Genomic DNA, 22,648 nt, shown 5'->3' on the forward strand with positions numbered 1-22,648 from the left:
CATCGAAAGCTTGTCGGAAGAGAAAGGTTTTACAGGATTTCCGAAAAGCAAGTAGGTCTCAGCTAGATCGGGTTTCAACTGGCAAGGCATTCCATAAATAAGGGGCTACAATCAAGAAGGCTCTCTGCCTAGTAGAGGACAGATGATAAGTCCGTATGTTGGGGACTTCAAGGAAATTTTGGTCTTCGGACCGAAGTAATCTCTGGGGTTGGTAGGGGGATAAGCGGGCCCTCAGGTACGCTGGCCCCAGACCGTATAAGGCCTTAAAGGTTAGTACCAGCACCTTGAAAGTAATCCGGTACTCAATAGGTAGCCAGTGCAGCTGTTGTAGAATTGGGGTGAAACGACACCTCGCCGGCACCCCAGCGAGAAGACAAGTCGCTGCATTTTGCACCAGCTTCAGTGCAATTGATGGGTGTGGCCTCATGTAAGCTGCCCCGAGTCCCCTTGGGGAGATGGAGGTGGGGTATAAATAAAGTTTTATTAATAATGATAATAAATAAGAAAAGATTGTGCCATTTTAGAAGCATTCTCTAGCACACAGTGCAGCTCGCAAGGTAAGGCATGGAGAAAAATATTAAAATCCTTCAAAGGTTCATTGTTAGTCTGTGCAGAACACCTGATTTTTATCTATAAATCTTCTGTGCCTGCACGACAGTGCTACTACACCCCTCCCGTATTTGGAACATATTATTTTACAGACTAATCTGTGTAGGTCTTCTCAGTCACTTAGGTGTGTCTCTCAGAGGCAATTTTTAGACTGACCTTGATAGGAGTCACTGTATGTTGCACTGAAGTCCTTTCATGATATCATGTCATGGCAACACTTAACATATCTCCAGGAAATGTAAGATAAGATCATCATTCCTCTATCAGTTTGTTCACAGGGAATGCTCACTGAAATGAAATGTGATAAATGCACTGATCACATGTAGCGAAAGAAAATATGACCTTCTTATTGAGATGGCATAACGCAGTGGTTCTCAACCTTCCCTTAATATAGTCCCTCATGTTGTGGTGACCCCCAACCATAATATTGTTTCTGTTGCTACTTCATAATAGTCATTTTACTACTGTTATAAATCATAATGTAAATATCTGATATGCAGGATGCATTTTCATTCACTGGACCAAACTGGGCACAAATTCCCAATACACCCAAATGTGAATGCTAGTGGGGTTGGGGGAGGATTGATTTTGTAATTTGGGAGTTGTAGTTTATTTATTTATTTATTTGCTGCATTTGTTGACCGCCATTCTCAGCCCTAGGGCGACTCATGGCGGTGTACAACATATAAAAGACAATTTACAATAAGCAATGACAAAAAAAAAAAAGTCAACATATCACTAAACACAATCATATAGTTACACTAAATAATCCGCTCCGTCTCATCATAGAATCATAACCAAACTCGTAATCCATGTTCCGTTCCAGTTGTCATTACCAATTTATGTAGCGCTCAGTTAAATGCCTTCTCAAATAGCCATGTCTTTAGGCTCTTACGGAAAGACAAAAGGGAGGGCGCCTGTCTGATGTCAACAGGGAGGGTGTTCCACAGCCGGGGGGCCACCACCGAGAAGGCCCTCTCTCTCGTCCCCGCCAGACGTGCCTGTGCAGCAGGTGGGATCGAGAGCAGGGCCTCCCCAGACGATCTCAAGGCCCTCGTGGGCTCATAGGCCGAGATGCGGTCTGAAAGGTATTTTGGGCCAGAACCGTTTAGGACTTTGTAGGATAACACCAGCACCTTGAATTGGGCCCGGTAGCAGATCGGCAGCCAGTGGAGCTGGAACAACAGGGGCGTTGTATGCTCCCTGCATCCCGCTCCTGTTAGTAACATGTTAGTTGCTGCGATTTATAGTTCCCTTATAATCAAAGAGCTTTCTGAACTCTACAAGTGATGGATTTGAACCAAACTTGGCTCCCATGACCAATGGAAAACACTGGAAGGGTTTGATGGGCATTGACCTTGAGTTTGGGAGTTGTAGTTCACCTATATCCAGAGAGCACTGTGGACTCATGCAATGGTGGATCTGGACCAAACTTGGCATGAATACTCAATATGTCCAAATGTGAACACTGGTGGAGTCTGGGGGAAATAGATCTTGACATTTGGGAGTAGTAGTTGCTGGAATTTATAGTTCATTACAATCAAAGAACATTCTGAACTCCATCAACGATAGAATTGGCTCAAACTTCCCACATGGAATCCCTATGACCATCAGAAAATACTGTGTTTTCTTATGTTCTTTGGCGACACCTCTGACACCCCCTCGCGACCCCCTCAGGGGTCCCGACCCCCAGGTTGAGAAACACTGGCATAACGTTTAACATAAAACACAGTGGCCAGATTACTAAGACTTGTGAACCTAAAGTCACTATGAATGATGACATTTCATGATTGGCTAATATTATGAAACAGGATGGAGAAGGTACAAATTCTAGGCAACTAATTGCTATTCTTTGCTCTGGGTTGTATTTCTATCGTTTTTTTAAAAAACTTTCAATTTTGTTTCTCTTTGGCAGATATTCGTGGTCTGCAAGGATTTCTGGATCAGGCTTCGAAACTAGGACTTGATGTATCATTACAAAAAGTGGACAGAAACATCAGCAGGGTTTTTGCCAGCCTTTTTACTACTATGAAAACAGAAGAGTTGAATCGCTATCGAGATACCTTACGAAGAGCTATCTTACTTCTGAGTCCAAGGGGAGCACAAACCTTTATCAATGAGGTTAGTACATTCTTTCTGGAATCTTGAACAGGAAGATCTTTGTTGAAAATAGATCAAATAATGCAGCCAGCATTTACTAACCTCTGGCAAAATCTCTTAGTTGTAGTTGTACATTTAGTAGTGTTCCATTAAAATATAGTGAATATAATATAGTGAATGGACTGATTTATTTCAGAAGTTTTCATATGCTCCATATTCAAAATTGATTTAGTGCTGACTGTTTTTAAAAAGCTGTACTGCAATTATGAATTATGTATATATCTATATTTGTATAATTTACATGTATACAAATATACATGTAAATTATATTATATTACTGAGTAAGGACTAAATGAGCATGTTTCTTTCTGTTTTTAAATATTGAGTTTTCTTCTGTCTTGTGGATTTGATGTGGTATGGAAAGCTAAGGTGAATGTTTGGCTACAGCATTTCTGTTTAGAAGTTGGCAGTTGTAAGGTTATAGGTTTTCTCTATTCTTGAAGACCACTATCATTATTTGTAGATTAATTAGTATTGTATCTCCTGGAAAACAAACTGGTCAATAAAAAGCTGATAAAAGGCTTGGGTTTGTTGAGAAGATTTGGTTGTTGTCTATGGAAGATTAACACAATAAGTTAAAAAATGTATGGGGATAGACAGATGGTTGAACATTGTGTGAGGTTGCAGTGATACTGGTTTTATAAAATATAAAATATAGGTTCTTGTGGGGTTTTTCAGGCTATAAAGCCATGTTTTAGAGGCATTTTCTCCTGATGTTTCGCCTGCATCTATGGCAAGCATCCTCAGAGGTAGTGAGGTCTGTTGGAATTAGGAAAAAGGGTTTATATATCTGTGGAATGACTGGGGTGGGGCCAAGAGCTCTTCTCTGCTGGAGCTAGGTGTGAATGTTTCAACTGACCACCTTCATTAGCATTTGAAGGCCTGGCTGAGCCTGGGAGAATCTTTTTGTTGAGAGGTGTTAAGCTGTGCTTGTTTGTTTCCTCTCTGCTGTTTTGCTGTTGTAATTTTTGAATTTTTTTAAATACTGGTAGCCAGATTTTTTTCATTTTCATGGTCTCCTCCTTTCTGTTGAAATTGTCCACATCCTTGTGGATTTCAATGGCTTCTCTGTGTAGTCTGACATGGTGGTTGTTGGAGTGGTCCAGCATTTCTGTGTTCTCCAATAATATGCTGTGTCCAGGCTGGTTCATCAAGTGCTCTGCTATGGCTGATTTCTCAGGTTGAAGTAGTCTGCAGTGCCTTTCATGTTCCTTGATTCGTGTTTGGGCAATGCTGCGTTTGGTGGTCCCTATGTAGACTTGTCCACAGCTGCATGGTACATGGTAGACTCCTGCAGAAGTGAGAGGATCCCTCTTGTCCTTTGCTGAACGTAGCATTTGTTGGATTTTCTTGGTGGGTCTGTAGATAGTTTGTATGTTGTGTTTCCTCATCAGCTTCCCTATGCAGTCAGTGGTTCCCTTGATGTATGGCAGGGACACTTTTCCTCTGGGTGGATCTTCATCTTTACAAGTCTACATAGGGACCACCAAACGCAGCATTGCCCAAACACAGAAATGCTCAGCCATAGTTACAGTAATTTATTGCCATGGTTAGAGGATCGCAGCTTGATTGAGTCTGAATTGATTTTTTTATATATATGTGTGTGTGTTTCATTTTATTGAATGTTATATTGTGTTCATTTTATGTTTGTTTTTAGGCACTTTGTGCCGTCTGTATGCTGCCTTGAATCCCTTCAGGGAAATGGTGGTGGGATATAAGAATAAAGTTGTTGTTGTTGTTGTTGTTGTTGTTGCTGTTATTATTCTACTTTATAGTACAAAGTGTTTGCTGCTAATAGTTGAGAATTTTTAAAATTATGAAAGTAATCAAAATTCAGATACAGTTGTTGAGTAAGAACTACCATTGTCTTTTGAAATAATATTGGCATTTATTAATTTTCATGCATTGTCCTCTAAGGTATGATTACGAGTAACTATTTTTACAGAAAAGCAAGTGCCAGAATGTGTGTAATTAAACATTGGTGACATCTACAGCATGTGACCATAACTGCTGTTCATTTGTCTTTTCATTACATACCAAAATTAACTTCCTATTATAATTCAGCGCAGCTGTGTACTCTTTAATATTGTATTTAATTAAATGATATAATTGCTTATTTTGTTGATATTAGCTTGGAAATAGCTTGGATTGATTTTTAGAATAAAATTCAGCAAATTTATTTCTTAAGCATGGATGGAAACCAAAGAATAAATACAACCACAATTAGCATAACATTTAATTTGCCGAAAAGTAATCATGTTCAGATTTCTGTCATGAAGGAATCTTTTCTTACTGAATTTCTAAGGAACAGCAACACAAATTTGTCTAGAACCCTTGAGTATTGCCAATAGTATTTGCGCATACATCTTGGACAAATGTTTTGGAATTACAAGTTCGATGCCCTATTGGCATGTTACATATAAAATTCTGGGTCTTATAGTCCAAAATCAAATTTCCAAACTTGGGATCTGAGAAATGATTTCATGAACACAGACAATATTAAAAATAAAAAGATATGTGGGTGTGGTGGAAGGATTTGCAGTTGCAAGCATGCTGCCTTTAAGAAATGTGTGTTCTCTGTTTCTGGTAGTTCTGCCATCTCAGCTCACTAGGGCAGTGGTTCTCAACCTGTGGGTCCCCAGGTGTTTTGGCCTACAATTCCCAGAAATCCCAGCCAGTTTACCAGCTGTTAGGATTTCTGGGAGTTGAAGGCCAAAAACTTCTGGGGACCCCAGGTTGAGAACCACTGTACCAGGGGTTTTGGACTTTTTGCTCCTCTTCAGTGATGCAGTCTGTCAAATGCTATCACATGACATTGGTCATGGCCCTGCCCAATTGATCACCAAAGTGTCAAGGAAGCATCATAAGACACTTCCTTGCCAACAATAGGAGTTAAGGTGTCTTATGGATAGTTCTGAGAGAGCTACCCACATTTTTTGCCCTTTCCTGTTCTCTGTTGGGGGAAGGGGCAGAGGCTTGCCCCAATGCCCCCATGTGATTTGGGAAGGACGGAGGGTGTGTAGGTCACTGCGAGGGACCCCAAGCACCTTCTGTTTCACCTGCAATTGTCAGCAAAATTGAACTAAATGGAGGTTGGGGGAATCTGTATGATGAGTCCTTAATGAAGGGCCTCTGATCATTTTGATCATCTCATGGTTTTTACAAAGCACTTTTAAAAATAATAGTGTAAGTCTCTGAAAACTTCTCTGCTAACTTCTACATCTCCCAGTCTGTCTTGAGTCACTTATAGCTTTCTTTAAATACACTGTTCAAGGGAGAAAAAGTTGTGGGCCTGAAAATAGCTGTTCTTCTATGATTTTGGGGTGCTGAAAATGAAAATGACATTTAAAAATGCATATTGGTTCTAGTTTTTATGATATAAGCAATCACGTGATCACGTATGGTTGAAAAAATGCATGTTGCGACTTACACTATGGAAGATTCTAAAATATTCTAGAAAGTTTGATGACGCAGTATTAGTGCCGTGTGCAAAAGCCAGAAAGCCCTATATAAGGCCAGACTTTTGAACGGTGAGGGTCAGTCAGTTGAAGACTGAGACAGTATCGTTAAACATCGTTTTACATTCTTCTTTTTACTGTAGTTATGCCTCGCACGTGTGTAAATAAAGCACTATGGAAAAAAGATATCAAGGCAAATGGACTCCGTCAGTGCTGTCAGACTACTGCTGGAGCATTGTAAGAGACAATCCTTTCCTTGAATACAAAAGAAAAGTCAAGAGAAGCAAACAGGATATAAACTAAAGTCACGATTAAAGCGACATTTAAACTTTCAGACTTTTCAACTACATTAGGCCTACTAATATAGTTTCTTGCTGCACAAACATAAACAATAGACTAATTAAATAAATATTTCTCATGTATAAACTATTGACAATATAATTTGACTAAAATTTAGTAAATATTCACGGTTTATATACATGCAATAAGGTTAGGCGCATTATCATAATATTAACGAATTACCTATTGTGGAGAAAATTGAAATAGCTGTGGCATAAAAACCAGAGCCAATTAACACATTTAATTATTATATTTGAATTCAGCATGTTAAATTTATTAAGAAATGGCACATTTCGTTTCCGCAACTGAGAAAAACTGAAAATTTGTAGAACAGTGATATCCGCCTCATTTCAGGTCTGGAAGGATGCTCTTATAAACTGGCTTTTAGCAAAAGAGAGGGAGAGGGAGAGAACATGGCCAGAGCAAGGATGTAGTTATATTTCTGTTACTTTGAGCAACAATATTCTATTTCATGCTGTCTAAGTAGCCACCTCTAAAATCTGTAGCTCCTGCTAATATTCATGAGGTCTGCATTCATATGTTGGAAAGGCACTAGCCCTGCAGAACTGTGAGGTTTCAAAGGTAATGCACCAAATTATTGTGCTGCTTTACCCATCCCTAGAGGAAAGTGCTATTACAGGAATTATTAGGGCTAATGATCCTGATATTTTTCCAGTTCCCTGCAGGAGTCTACGTCTGGGCTGAATTAAGAAGTAATTTGTTCAAAAATCTTCTGTTACTGAACCTTGATTGATTCAGAAAAAGCTTTAGGGAAGGAATGTTGAATAATGGAAGCATGCAATGTCTCTGAAGGGTCCGTGCATTTGAAATAACAGCTGAAGGGAATAATTCGGCAATCATATGGGCCATATGGAGCTAACGGGTTACTTAACTCCATAGCATTTGTGAATCTATGGACCACCTGCACATGTCTACAATTTCTGGGTGAATAAAGAATATAATTTCTGAGGTGCGCTAGAAGAAGGGATTCATTGTTATTTAAATGTATTTTAATCATTCGTGGTAGAAAAGAAATGTTAATTTTCTCAATGACCTTGAGTAATTTGGCTCAGTTTTCCATCATGCTGATAAGACTAAGAAGCTGTTCAGAACAGTGAGAGGAGCAAGGGCAAGTTCTGGGAAAGGTGTGCTGTATCAGCTTATGTGGACAGTGTCACTTGGTTCTTAATTATAGCTGGTTCTGTTTTCCTTTCTACTTTGTGAGCTTCAAAAGATCTGGAGCACATACCAATACTTGCAATCTTTTTCCCACATAGATATCAGAGACCAAACAGAACTGTGGCTCTTGTTTGGGGCTCCGGTTGGGTGGGGATCAGCACTGTCTTTGCTACTTGAGTTATGGCAATAACAAGGGATCTGGGTGTTGGTTGTGTGCTGGAATCTGGAGCCACACACATTTAGGAAAGAAATTATATGAAAAAGGATAAAAAAACAAATAAAAAAAGAACTAAAGCAATGAGATCAAGGAGATGGAAAAGGAGGAATGTGTCACCTGTACGCAGATGACGTCCAACTCTGTCACTCCTTCCCACCTGCTACTAAGGAGGCTGTCAAAGTCCTGAACCGGTGCCTGGCCGCTGTAACGGTCTGGATGAGGGCGAACAAACTGAAATTAAATCCAGACAAGACAGAGGTACTCCTGGTCAGTCGCAAGGCCAAGCAGGGTATAGGGTTACAGCCTGTGCTGGACGGGGTCGCACTCCCCTTGAAGGCGCAGGTTCGCAGCTTGGGTGTGACCCTGGACTCATCGCTGAGCCTGGATCCCCAGGTTTCAGCGGTGACCAGGGGAGCATTTGCACAGCTTCGGCTCGTGCGCCAGCTGCGCCCGTATCTTGGGAAGTCTGACTTGGCCACGGTGGTACATGCTTTGGTCACATCCCGCCTGGACTACTGCAATGCTCTCTATGTGGGGCTGCCCTTGAAGACGGCCCGGAAGCTCCAGCTAGTCCAGCGCGCGGCAGCCATGTTGTTAACCGGAGCAGGACGCAGGGAGCACACAACGCCCCTGCTGTCCCAGCTCCACTGGCTGCCGATTTGCTACCGGGCCCAATTTAAGGTGCTGGTGTTATCCTACAAAGCCCTAAACGGTTCCGGCCCAAAATACCTTGCGAACCGCATCTCGGCCTACGAGCCCACGAGGACCTTGAGATCATCTGGGGAGGCCTTTCTCTCGGTCCCGCCTGCCTCACAGGCACGCTTGGCGGGGACGAGAGAGCGGGCCTTCTCGGTGGTGGCCCCCCGGCTATGGAACTCCCTCCCTGCTGAGATCAGACAGGCGCCTTCCCTCATGGCCTTCCGCAAGGGCCTGAAAACCTGGCTCTTCGAAAAGGCCTTCAACTAAGTGCTCTGTTTTTTGGAATGACCACCGGAATGGACTATGACTATGAGATTGACTATGACCCCTAACTAGACGAAGCGGATTTTTAGATGTTGTGTTATGGTCTTGATCTAATGTAAATTGTTGTCTTTTCTATGTTCTGTACACCGCCACGAGTCGCCCTCGGGCTGAGAGTGGCGGTTAACAAGTGCAAATAATAAATAATAAATAAATAAATAAATATATTTAGTAAATAATTTGAAGTCATTCTCTCAATACAACTATTCACAGCTATTATATTTAAGGCAGTGTCTGTGTGTGTAAAACAAGCAATAGGGGGAAACTGGGTGTCCAATTTTCTCCGTCACATTACTTGGGATTCACCAGTGAAGTGGGTCTATCTGCAGTGGGAAGTCTACTCATACATTTTTCTGATAGACTGGAATCCTAAATCTCTGGCATTCCAGATCATATTGTATGCATACATAAATGTAACAGTGACAGTGACAGTGGTAGACTAAGCACCCTTGTTCCTACCCACCTACCTCATATATATATATTTTCTTCAGGTGATTTAACAGTGTCAAAAGGTTTATATATAACTTGTTTTGTATGTTGTTCCTCATATTTATTTATTTATTTATTTATTTATTTGCTTCATTTGTATACCACTCTTCTCAGCCCTTAGGCGACTCAGAGCGATTAACAACAACAGTTTCAATATACACAGTACAAAATCATTGGGCATTTAAAGCAATAGCAAACAATTAATTAAACATCAACATCAATATAACAAACCCATCATGTCTCATCGATAGAATCAGAATCCAGTCTCATTATCCTTTATTCCGTGTTCCAATAATCGATTACACTGCCTAGTCGAATGCCTGTTTGAAAAGCCAGGTCTTCACTTTCCTCCGGAATGCCAATAGGGAGGGGGCCGATCTGATTTCTGTAGGAAGGGTGTTCCACAGCTGAGGGGCCACCACTGAGAAGGCCCTGTCTCTTGTCCCCGCCAGGTGTGCTTGTGAAGCTGGCGGGATCGAGAGCAGGGCCTCCCCAGACGATCATAATGTCCTAACTGGTTCATAGGAGGAGATGCATTCGGACAGGTAGGTCGGGCCAGAACCATTTAGGGCTTTAAAGGCTAAAGCCAGCACTTTGAATTGTGCCTGGTAGCAAATTGGCAGCCAGTGGAGCTGGCGCAACAGAGGAGTAGTATGCTCCCTGAGTGCCGCTCCTGTTAGCATCCTGGCTGCTGATCGTTGGACCATTTGGAGCTTCCGAGCAGTCTTCAGAGGCAACCCCATGTAGAGAGCATTGCAGTAGTCAATACAGGATGTGACCAGAGCGTGGACTACCGTGGCCATGTCAGACTTCCCAACTTGTGCGCCCAGCTGGCACACAAGTTTTAATTGTGTGAATGTTCCCCTGGTCACCGCTGAAACCTGGGGTTCCAGGCTCAGCGACGAGTCCAAGATCACACCCAAGCTGCGAACCTGCGTCTTCAGGGGGAGTGTAACCCTGTCCAACACAGGCTGTAACCCTATGCCCTGTTCGGCCTTGCGACTGACCAGGGGGACCTTTGTCTTGCCTGGATTCAATTTCAATTTGTTCGCCCTCATCCAGACTGTTACAGCGGCCAAGCACTGGTTCAGGACCTGAACAGCCTCCTTAGTAGCAGGTGGAAAGGAGTGACAGAGTGGACATCACCATAATTTTTTTGCAGATATATTCAAAAGATAATCCAAAGAACGAAAACATCAGTGTTGGAAGTGAAACTAATTAGTTATCTATGACCCAAGGGCATTTTTGGCCACCCATGATACTTTGTTTTTATTATCAAAATATCAACCCCCACTCTTCACCCTCTGAAACTTGGGACATATTTTGCAACATTTTCTTTAGCTCAAAACTGGTGGTGACTTCTCATTCGCCCCCTATTCAGGCAAAAGACTTCCTTTGTCCCAAAATATCCTAGGATGTGGTTTAAAGAAAGGTCACAAAATGCCTGTGCATCCCTTATGAGGCTGAGGACCATTTTGAGTTAAATTAAAAAAATGATAGCATGGGAGAACTTCAATTCTCTGGACACAATGAAGGCAATGAATCCCCTTGACATATGATAATTGCCCATCTCTGAACTAGATAGTTGTTTGGGAAGTACAAATACAACCACTGAAGGCTTTCATTTTCAATTTCTCCAAGGCAATAAATAGATAATAAACACCTCTAGAGCTCCTCAAAACATACCTCAGGATGTTGTGCCCTTTTGTTTCAAATGCTATAAGTGTGTGTAGTACAGGGGGAGAGAATGAGATCTGTCTTCTTTTGGGAAAAGATTTTCTTTAATATTCGGAAAGCTAAAAATTTTATGATGTTATTATGAGATGTTCACTTATTCATTGCTACAGCAAAGGGCATGTTTTCCTTTTTTGTTCAAGATGAAATGTACTTCTTGGAAAGACTGAGCTCCATTTCTGAGTATCAAGGCTGCCCAAATATGGTGACATTTTTCCCTTGTCTAAGTGGGATGCAACTTATGTAAAACAGGTTGTGATTGTGAACTGTCTTGAGTGACCAGGTTTCAAACAGTGTGACGGATCCAGAAATAACTAAGTTTTTACTCAGTTCCCATGATATCTGCTTATGCAATAGTTTGTACTTGTTTATATCAGTGATAAATGACATTTCAAAGGGTTTTCTGAGCGCCTCTCTCCCGCCTGCTCCACGCCTGGCTCCAAGGATCCTTCCTTCCAGCGCCCAGGCAAGAGGTAAAGAAGGGAAGCAAACAATAAACAACAACAACATAATTACATAAAACATGTGAATACATAGCAATATAAAATTACAATAGGCACAATCACAATGACAATGGGCGGGCTACATGTAATGATTAAAAGAAAAACTGATTAAGACTAATTAAAAACTCGAAGTAGCTGAACCTACTTCAATCCTGTTGTGTTTTAATTATTTCAGTTAAGGTTCAGTGAAACTACCTATATGCCTATCTATTCATAAATATAAATTGCATTGTTTCTTTCTTTCTCTGTGGAATTCAAGATGGGATTACCAGGTAGCTTGTCATCTGGAAACCTACCAGTATCCAAACTACTCAATCCCAAATGTCTTATTTTTGATGGTCTGGGTTTTCAAGATGTTTCCAAATTTTGGTAATTGCAAAGTGACTCTATCATGGAATTTTCTTGGATTTTATTCAGTGTGCTTGCTATTATCTTCCTCTGAGAACAAGGACTTCATCCAATGGCAGGAGAGGGGTGGTGGGGGTGATGGTTATCTTCTTATTGTTTCTCTTCACTTTAAAGGCAGATTCCCTTTGAACCCATAAATTGATGCAGGATTGCTTTTGGTGGATTTCATCTTTTAACAGAAACTGAGCCTTTTATGTGAAGTGAAATCAGTGAAGCTGGGGAACGATCAACTTCACTGCTTTCACTTCACATAAAAACAACTGAAAATGGGCATCTTAAGGTGGGATGGGACTGTTGAATGTGAAGGTGGGATGGGAACTATGAGTTCTTTTCCTTTGGAAATGGAAGGCCCACACTTAGGAGATGATCCCCCACATCCCCTTGCCTCCAACTCAGGATGAGGTCCTGAGAAGGTGTGGTTTGCCCAAGGACAACCAGTGCATTTCCATGACTGAGAAGGGGCTCGAGCCTAGTGCTTGGAGTCCTAGTGTTGTTTACAAACCTATTAAGCTCATGTCCTTGCCTTTTCTGAGAATGGACATGACTTAAATTATCCAGATGTTTGGTAGCATTTGAAATAATAAGTTACTCGTTTGGAAAACACAGGTCACCATTTTGTCTTGTAAAAGAGCAGTAATCAATGTTCACACTGCATATGAAATGAATTAAGATTCTCTGGTGTCCACTCTCGAGAATTCAAACAATAAAGTTAACCGAAACATATGCAAATTGATATTTTCACACTACTTCTGCTCTAATCCTTTTGAATTGAGATTTTCAATGTTCTGTATGAGTGTCTATAAAATATGATGCAAAGTCTGATAATAGCGGCTGCAAAATTAATCACAAATGATTAAATCTTGTTTCAGCTTGACTAAATGATGTGATGTGTGTGGTTATCACATGAATAGGTTGCAGCTCCATGGGAGCAGAAGACTACTTAGGTTGAAGAGATACATGATATTTTTGTTAAAGGGTCAGAATTGAAAAGTGAGCTCGGAACCAGAGGGACTTGTTGATATTAATATTCTGGAAAGAACTGTAGCATGAAGGCATTTGTTTTATTAATGGAACATGCCTGAAAGTTCACTTAAAATGTTACTCATTGTACATTTCCTCTTCAGCCATTCAACTCCTTAGCAATTATATTTTTAAAGCTGTGCTGAATTTTGTGTCACTTCAGTTTTAAGGAGAAATTTAATACATCTGTGTGGTATAAGGAGCAACAGAGAAGAGCCTTTATCACACTGGCAAAGGTAGTGTGAGAGGTTTTTTGCCACTTCCGCCACTCAAGAGGCCTGCCCAAAATTAGTCCACAGGGACTACTTTTGGGGGAGGATGGAGCCTGGCAAGTTTGCTGCCCTCTTCACTTCCTTTAAGGACAGCAAAAACCCAACCCTCCCGCCCATTAACAGTATAATGGAGTGGGTCGCCCGCGGGGGGGGGGGGGGGGGTATGATTTTTTTGCCCTTGTGGAAGGGGGGGGGATTTGCCTACCCTATACTGTTACATGAGGGCAAATTGGGGGGGGGGGTAGGGACTTAAATAGGCATACCCGGTGCAGCGTGAGCAGGATGGATATTGAATTCGGTGTACACCCAAAGCCCCCATTTGGATGGTCCAGCAACTGTAACCTGGCCTTAGGATAATATTGGGGGGCAAGAAAAATTAGAGTGGCTTGGGATTTTGAAGATGGACATTAATAATTCTGGGAACAGATTCACCCTCACCAATTTCATTGCCAAGTTCATGGCCAGGTCAAGGCCAAGTTCAATGCCAAGTTCATGGATAGAAGTTTATACTCAGTTATGGTGGTGGTAGGTAGATTTAGTTTCTAATTAGGTAACAATAATAAAGTTGCCCTTAGTTAACCCAAGCATGTGTGTGGCCTCTTTATTTGCGACAGTGATGTGGCAAAGTGGTGTTGCCTAAATGTTTACATTTTTTTCTTCTCACTTTCAGTCCCATGTTTCAGATCCATATTTTCTACAAAGTCATCCCAAGAATTTATAATCTTTTATTATGAAATAATGATACTACATTCAAATGTCACTGGATGTGTGTGTTTATCAATCATTAATAGTTTAGATGAAATTGACACTCCAGAGATAAGCTTCCGGAGGTACCTGCCAAGGAAGGATGTGCATGAGCATGAGAGATCTCATGTTCCTTTGATGTGGGCAAGACTCTGGTCAGAAAGTTGGCACCTTTGCTAAAGAGAACCTTAGGAAAATGGCCAGATGTTCTGCCACTCCCCCCCCCCCCCATAACTAGGAGATTCAGAATAAGAGGGAGTTGTTAATTATTCAAAATTTTCTGGAGACAAGGTCTGTGAAGCGTAAAAACTTTACCTTGTTGTATGCACATGTAAGTTCGCTTGGAGGTGTAAGAGTGGGTGGAAAGTTTGGTGGCAGCAAAGATTCCATGAAATTGTGTGTGCATGTGTCTCTGTGTTGCAACATTGGACTGAGATTTGTGCGTGTATGTGTGAGCACACTGAATAAAAGAAGGTTGAGTGTGAAAAGTTCATTGAGAATTTGCATTTTAGTTTAAAAGAAAAAGCTGTGCCATTGCTCTGGCAATCGCCGGCAAAAGAGAAGGTGCATGGGATGGCTTAGGGGATGCACCCTCCTTCCTTCCTTCATCACATGGAGGGGACAGGAGAGGGTGCTTTGGCACCCTTTCCCTCTCCTCATCAGACGGCAGAAAGTGCAGCAACACACAACAACGTGCATTTTTCTACCACCCCTTCTGCCATCACATGGCAAAAAAAGGGAGGAAAGTGTGGGTTAGCTCCACCAGAGCTACCTAAACTACACTTTCTTCACAGTAGTGGAGAAGAAAGCGCCTTTTGGCATTTCTCCTCCACTTTGGTAAGAATGTGTACGGGGCCTGCCATGTGCCATGTGATGGCGCATGGCAGGACACATTCTTGCCAAGTTTAAAAGTGGTGAAATGAAGCAAAAATGCCCATGCTAAGAGGTCCCAAGTGGTGATGACCTAACTCTTCTCTAAGGAACTCAAATTTTCTCCCATATCATTTTGACAGTAGCTCTACGAAGTAGAGAGGTAGTAATGCTGTGTGCATTATTTCTCACATATATTTATTTGAACCTGATTATCCCACAACAAGCCTAGCATACCAAATGGTTGTGAAAAGGTGTATAGTCTATTAAATAAATTATATGCATGGCTGTGATTATCTCCTCTCATATCCATGTAGAACTTCTTGACAGATCTAGATTATCTATTAAATCTCCTCTCATATCCATGTAGAACTTCATGACAGATCTAGATCAGATGAGTGTTTGATAGTTGAGTCCTCTTAACATTTTCTTTATGGGGTGACTAAAATATTTATTTAAATCATGCCACTGTCCAGATGTTGTTGGGTTTCATTTTACTGCAGATCTTGGCTATACAGAAATGCTGAGGCTTATAGTACAATATATTTGAATGATGCCATGATTCCCACACAATTTAAAAACAATAGCAATGAGACTTAACATTTAAATACTAATAGGTGTTTTGCAAATGCATTGGATGTAATTTTACATCTGTCATAAGCCTTTATATTTATGTTACTTTTGACAAATGAAATATACTTGAAGATTGAAAAACAAGTTAAACTATTATAAAATAATAAATATAAAATATCTAAACTTAGACTAAATTTGAACAAAATTGGGATAAAAGTTAGATAAAATATAGAAAACACAAAATAGATATGAAGAATATAGCAAAAATTGGGCTTCTGCATTAAATATTACAGTTGAGTGGTTGCAATAATTTGCTTATTGACATTGAGTCTAGAAATAGAAATTATGATGCAAATGTCAATTTTCAAGACAGTGAGTAGGAACATAGTTTATGTAGGTACAGTAAGTTATTTATGTTCATGTTAGTTCAAGTGTGGATCAATTGTTTCATTTTAGCTGAAGTGTCATTGTTAACTTGCTATCCAACAAGTCTACTGAATCAATTATGTCTCAGTAGGATGTGTAAGCATATCACCTATGTATGTTTCTTCAGATCAGTGGTTACTATTAAAAGAAACCACAGTAAAAGTGTAAAAGGAAAAACATTGAAAAATCATTTACATAATGAGTAAATGACAGTAATATGCAAATAAGATCTCCAGATTTGAGGTACTGAATTATAACAACCCTGCACCTGTTATTTTTTAAACTTTGGCATTCTAAAAAGCACAATTACATTGCTTAACATAGAAGTGTGAATCCTCCCCACTCCCTTCATACTTGGAAATTAATCTTGCTTGGAAATGTGTAGAAGCGGGAAAGACCTAATTTTAATACAAGTCTTAATATTCCAAGATAATTGATAAATAATTATTATTATTTCTTGCTCACCTCTCCTCACAACTCGAGGCAGGTTACAACAACATTGCTAAAACATAAATTCATCTTAAGGTATAAAAGGTATCATAGCTCTCTGTTTTGGATACCTAAGTATGATGTATAATGGAATCAAGATGTCTGCATTGTATAAAAAAGGGCATAAACCAAAAAGAGGGTTCTTGTAGGTTTTTCCGGGCTATATGGCCATGTTCTAGAGGCATTTTCTCCTGACATTTCATCTGCATCTATGGCAAGCATCATCAGAGGTCGTGAGGTCTGTTGGAAGTAGGAAAATGGGTTTATATATCTGTGGAATGACCAGGGTGCGACAAAGGACTTTTGTCTGCTGGAGCTAGGTGTGAATGTTTCAACTGACCACCTTGATTAGCATTTAATGGCTTGGAAGTGCCTGGGGGGAATCTTTTGTTGAGAGTGATTTGATGTGCCTGATTGTTTACTCTCTGTTGTTTTGCTGTTGTAATTTTGGAGTTTTTTAATACTGGTAGCCAGATTTTGTTCATTTTCATGGTTTCTTCCTTTCTGTTGAAATTATCCACCTGCTTGTGTATTTCAATGGCTTCTTTGTGTAGTCTGACATGGTGGTTGTGAGAGTGGTCCAGCATTTCTGTGGTCTCAAATAATATGCTGTGTCCAGGTCCAAAAAGAGAATCACGTTTCCTTTTTTCTAAAAGTCGAGGCAAAACTACATACGCTTAGAAAAACTACATGGAGCAATCACCTTTAGTGATTTGGCAATTCCCCAAAGAAAACCTTATCACCTTGCCCATCATACATTTTTTGCTTCAGATGTTAAGAACAGGACACATAAAGTAGAGGTGTGAGTAGGTTTACATTTACACAGCAGGTTTTAATGTCTGCAATTTGTATGGCCTTAGGTGAGTTGCCCCGTTTGACCTGGAACTGTTGCAGAAGTTCTTGTCACTTGGAAGCCCTGGAACTTTTTCATCCTGTCCTCAGCAGCCATCATGTACATAACTTTTAAATGGCTGTCATCCAAGTTATAGATCTATACTCGTTCTTGAAAGAGAAAAGCAGCTATGAAATAACACAACAGCTTATAAAGTGTATCTTTGGTTTTCTGCCATATTTTTATGTATCACTGATTCAGATTAATTCAAAGAAATATTGCTTATCCTCTAAGAAATAATGACTCCGGACCACTTTATGTAAACTGTTTATCTTTAATGATCTGGGGGAGGAAGGAGCCTAAGTGGGTTCTGCCTAAGGAAGGGGTTTCCATCCTTATTTTTTTTTTTTTTTGGTCAACTATCCCTGATTGAAGCACACAAAATTTGAGTGCCAGTCACCACACTGGCATGATGCCAAGACAGCTATCAATAAGAAAAAAGCCTTCCTAGGTATGTCTCTTCCTGTACCATGACATAAAGAGAAAAGGTGTCCCAGGCTAGCCCCAATGGTGGTCTTCTTTCCGATCCCCCTAGACAAGGGGTCCTCAAACGTTTTCAACAGAGGGCCAGGTTACAGTCCCTCAAACTGTTGGAGGGCCGGATTATAATTTTTTTATACACACTGCTCATATCTTATTTGTAGTGCAAAAAAACACTTAAAACAATACAATAATTAAAATGAAGAACAATTTTAACAAATATAAACTTATTAGTATTAATAATTAATTAAATAATAATAATAATTCATATTTCAATGGGAAGTGTGGGCCTGATTTTGCCTGATGAGATAGGATTGTTGTAGTTGTGTGCTTTCAAGTCGTTTCAGACTTAGGTTGACCCTGAGTGAGGGCTGGGTAAATGACCTTAGAGGGCCGTATTCGGCCCGCGGGCCGTAGTTTGAGGACCCCTGCCCTAGACTGTATGACCCACATGGAATGCTCACCATCACGGTCCCTTCAGTTCTCCCCTTCTGCCAGTGATTGCAATCTGCCAGTAGTTGCTTGTTGAAAATGTCATATTCCAAGCCATTCTTCCCATAAATTCATAAAGTATGGCAGACAAAAGCACTTCATGGAAATATATATCTAACCGGCACCAAAGATGATCTCCAAAATACCCTCACTGCTTGTGAAGTAGTTGGGTAGCTTAATCAGATAACAAAGAGGGGAGCAAGGCCAGGTTTGGTCTCTAATGCCCACAAAATCCACTCCAGCCTTCCTGTTCCTTGGCACTGTGAAATATTTTGTGCCACATTTCTGGGGGTCACTAATGTATCTCCCATAGTTAGTCTCCACTGTACAGGAGTACGGTTGGATCACAGAATACCTTTTATGTTACTCCTCCCAGTTGTCATTTGCTGCACATTTAAACAATATCCCTCATAGGGATATGCACAATGTCCCAAAACTGTACTGTTTTTGGTTCCATTTTCAGTCTCCCCCATTTTGTTTTCTGGAAAATTCCCAAATTCAGGAGGGGGGGGGTGTGTGCCATTTTTGTTCTGGTAAGACTTTGGTTCATTGGTGCAATGGGAAAAAATTAGAGACTTGTTTCTCCATCATTTTGAGTGGGTGCTGACAGGCACCCACACTTGCCTAATTTGCAAGGTTACCCACATGCCACACTCTTCACCTAAGGTAGAGTGCCGCTCCACCCCATCACTCAAATCAGCTGAAAGATCCAGCTCTTCTTGACCTGTTCTGGTTAAGGCTTTGTCTTGGTGCTGCTCAATCCATTTCCCCCAAATCCTGAATCACCAAATGAAATTCTGCACACCCCTAATCACTCATATACCTCTGATGTTAAGAATCAAAATTAGGAGAAGTCACAAAGGATTGTTAGGGGAAGGCCTTTTTTGACAATCAAAGGAAAAAAAAGTAAGTGTGGAAAGGAATACCTGTTTCAGGGATTGCAACACATCTCCCTCCTTAAAAACAAACAAACAAACAATTTATGGATACAGAACTGTGTTTTTGGATTGTATGTAGTGATACTTATATGTACATCTATAAAGCTCACATCAGGGGATGTTTTCCTCTTTCCCGCCCTTCCATCAGTTCCATATTTCATTTTGTTTTTTCAGTTGTGGCTATGGAGGAAAAAATATTGCTTATGCGGTGTTTTAAACATGGATTGCAACACATATTCTACCCACTGTCCAAAGCATCTTGAAGCAATGTGTCAAGGTCAGACGCCAGCCAATTAAAGGAGTATAGTTTATTGTTCAAACAAAAACAGAATTAGCCCAAAACAAAATTACAGGGCAAAAACACTTAGTTTACAGTGTGAAAAAGCCCAAACAGGCAAAAGAACCCACAAAACCCCAACAGAATAATATCTGGATTAACCAGTGATATAACTTGAATCAAACTCAAAAAATGCTTAAATGCAGCCTTTCAAGGGTTGTAAAAAGAAACTCAAGCTTCAAACACAGCAGGAACTGAAATGCAGGAATGTAGTTAACGCCAGCTCCAGACGCTCAGCCTTAGATGTGGAGGAGAGAGAGTAATGATAAAGAATGAAGTCCAGTCCGGTCCGATCCAAAGAGAGACGAACAGCTGCCAGGTCAGGTCCTGATCCGATGAGTAAACACAAGGAGCCAAAGCAGCGGGGCAATACGGCAGCGAATGCAAACATCAAAACAGTGCAGTCCAGCAAAAACCCACACGGTTCCAGCCCCCTTTACTGCTAAAGCCCAGAGCATAACTTACATCCCAAAGTCTTCTTTCAAACCCGTCTTCTGTAGCTAAGAACCAGAAAGCGCCCAACAAGACTCCTTGCTGACTGCAAGGCTACAATAGCAAACACTCCCTTTTTATCTACAAGTCTTCATCAGAACTTGATTCAGCCAACACCCGTGTCCCAGCTGTGTCTTGTTGCAGCTCCTCATCTGAACTGGAGTCACCCCTAGTTCGGCCCAACCCATTCCCAGCTGTGCTTCTTCCACCACTCCTCCAAGTAGTCCATCTCTGGTCTAATCTTGAAGTTCCCCAAGTCCCATCCAAGTCTTCGCTATTCCAACCTTCAAATGTATCACTGCTTGTGGGTTCAGCACAAATATCATGAAACTCTCGAACCCTTGTCCAATCCATCCCATCAGACCCAGAATCTGATATCTCATCATCCATTTCATTTGCATCAAAACCCTTAAAAGAATCCTCATCTGTTGGCTCACTAAGTATCTCCTGGATTCTTTTCCTTTGTTGCTCTTCATCATAGTCTTGCTCGCGAGTAGTTTTACTGCCTCTCCTAATACAACTAGTGTTACTATCACTGCCAGCAGACTCTATCACAACACAATGTGTTTGTCCACATTCAAAAAGTTTACATTCCTCAAGTTGCACTAATATATATGTATGTGTGTATAAGTAACAGTACATCCATATGAGGATCCTAAATCAGAAACTGTGGCCGGACTATAGATAGTCTGGGCAGTACAGACTGAGAAAAGCCTGTGGAACCTCCAAATTTGCATCCCAACACACCTACTGTTATTACTGATTGGTTACGGATGGATCTCATGGAATAAATGTATCCCCTCTGAAACAGCAATTGATGGGTGACATCTTTCTTTTTCATACAAATTTACTCATGATCATTTTACTTCTTCACAGATTACATATGTTAAGACACAGAGAAAGTTAGTGTAGGTAACCATTTGAAAACTCTATTGAAAATTAAATATACAGAAAAGAAGGAATTTTACAATCAGAATAATCAGTTGTGGCATCAGTGCAGTAAAAAATTCTCTTTCACATTGTTTATAGCTTCTTGTTCTGCTCAGAAGAAGCAAATGCAGAGATAAACAACTGCTCATAACAGTCCTTGAAAAGTTTATTTCCAACTGTATATCACTTTCTTTTAATAGGCAAGATAAATGCTTAAAATGCATTTTCCTTTTAATCTTTATATATTCCTAGGCATGCGTTGTGAAGGTAAATCAAGCACTAAGAAATGTCTGTGGTCACTGAGTATATAAATGCATATAAAATTGTGAATAGTTGGGAAATGAATTCATAGCAAGGGATAATTTTGTGCAATTTAAGTACCGCTTACCCGAATACTTGAGATGACAAATTAACAATGGATGATTAATTTTAAACATGACCTCACATTTGTGTTTCATTGCTTAAGTGCTTGCTTGCTCTAACTGTAAGAGAAAGTAGTAAATGCATGTATGATGGATCATGAGCAGTGTGTATTATACTGTATATGCGGTAGTATATATGGAAATTAGAGAGTATTAAAATTAGGTGATGATTAAACCATACAGTTCTTTCTGTTGGGTTTAATTTTATGCCATTGAAAGCACAAAGGTCAATGGTTTCTTAAAGGTGCTAAAGAGCTATAGCAGTGATGGGCAATCTTTTGAGCTTGGTGTGTCAAAATTTGCCAAAAACCTGAGCATAACTTGGGTAGAGTGTCACTTTGAGAAAAAAAAAAAACAATAATTTTGCAATATTTATAGTTTAAATAAGAAAAATGTATAATACATGCTGAGTTATGGAGTGAAGAATGCTCAAACATGCAGATGTTAGAGCAGTGTTTCTCAACCTGGGGGTCGGGACCCCTGGAGGGGTCATGAGGGGGTGTCAGAGGGGTCACCAAAGACCATAAGAAAACATAGTATTTTCTGATAGTCATGGGGATTCCATGTGGGAAGTTTGAGCCAATTCTATCGTTGGTGGAGTTCAGAGTGTTCTTTGATTGCAATGAACTATAAATCACTACAACTCCCAAATGTCAAGATCTATTTTCCCCAGATTCCACCAGTGTGCACATTTGGGCATGATGAGTATTCATGCCAAGTCTGGTCCAGATCCACCATTGCATGAGTCCACAGTGCTCTCTGGATATAGGTAAACTCCCAAACTCAAGGTCAATGCCCATCAAACCCTTCCGGCGTTTTCCATTGGTCATGGGAGCCAAGTTTGGTTGAAATCCATCGCTGGTGGAGTTCAGAATGCTCTTTGATTATAAGTGAACTATGAATCCCAGCAACTACAACTCCCAAATTACAAAATCAATCCTCCCCCAATCCCACTAGCATTCACATTTGGGTGTATTGGGTATTTGTGCCCAGTTTGGTCCAGTGAATGAAAATGCATCCTGCATAGCAGATATTTACATTATGATTTGTAACTGTAGTAAAATGACTGTTATGAAGTAGCAACAAAAACAATATTATGGTTGGGGGTCACCACAACATGAGGGACTGTATTAAGGGGTCACGGCATTAGGAAGG

The 22,648-nt window shown here is 40.5% G+C and overlaps 1 protein-coding gene across 4 annotated transcripts in view; it reads left to right on the top strand.

Annotated features, from left to right (window-relative positions):
- The window catches only part of GRID1 (glutamate ionotropic receptor delta type subunit 1), a 1,182,427-nt gene that overhangs the window by 696,394 nt on the left and 463,385 nt on the right, over positions 1-22,648 (top strand). For all 4 annotated transcript variants that reach the window (XM_060768968.2, XM_060768967.2, XM_060768969.2 and 1 more), the window contains exon 4: positions 2,525-2,730. In XM_060768968.2, the coding sequence (XP_060624951.1) occupies positions 2,525-2,730 (206 nt within the window). The remainder of the gene's footprint in view (positions 1-2,524; positions 2,731-22,648) is intronic.

This window comes from Anolis sagrei, chromosome 3 (genome assembly GCF_037176765.1).
Source record: "Anolis sagrei isolate rAnoSag1 chromosome 3, rAnoSag1.mat, whole genome shotgun sequence".
Lineage (NCBI taxonomy): Eukaryota > Metazoa > Chordata > Lepidosauria > Squamata > Dactyloidae > Anolis > Anolis sagrei.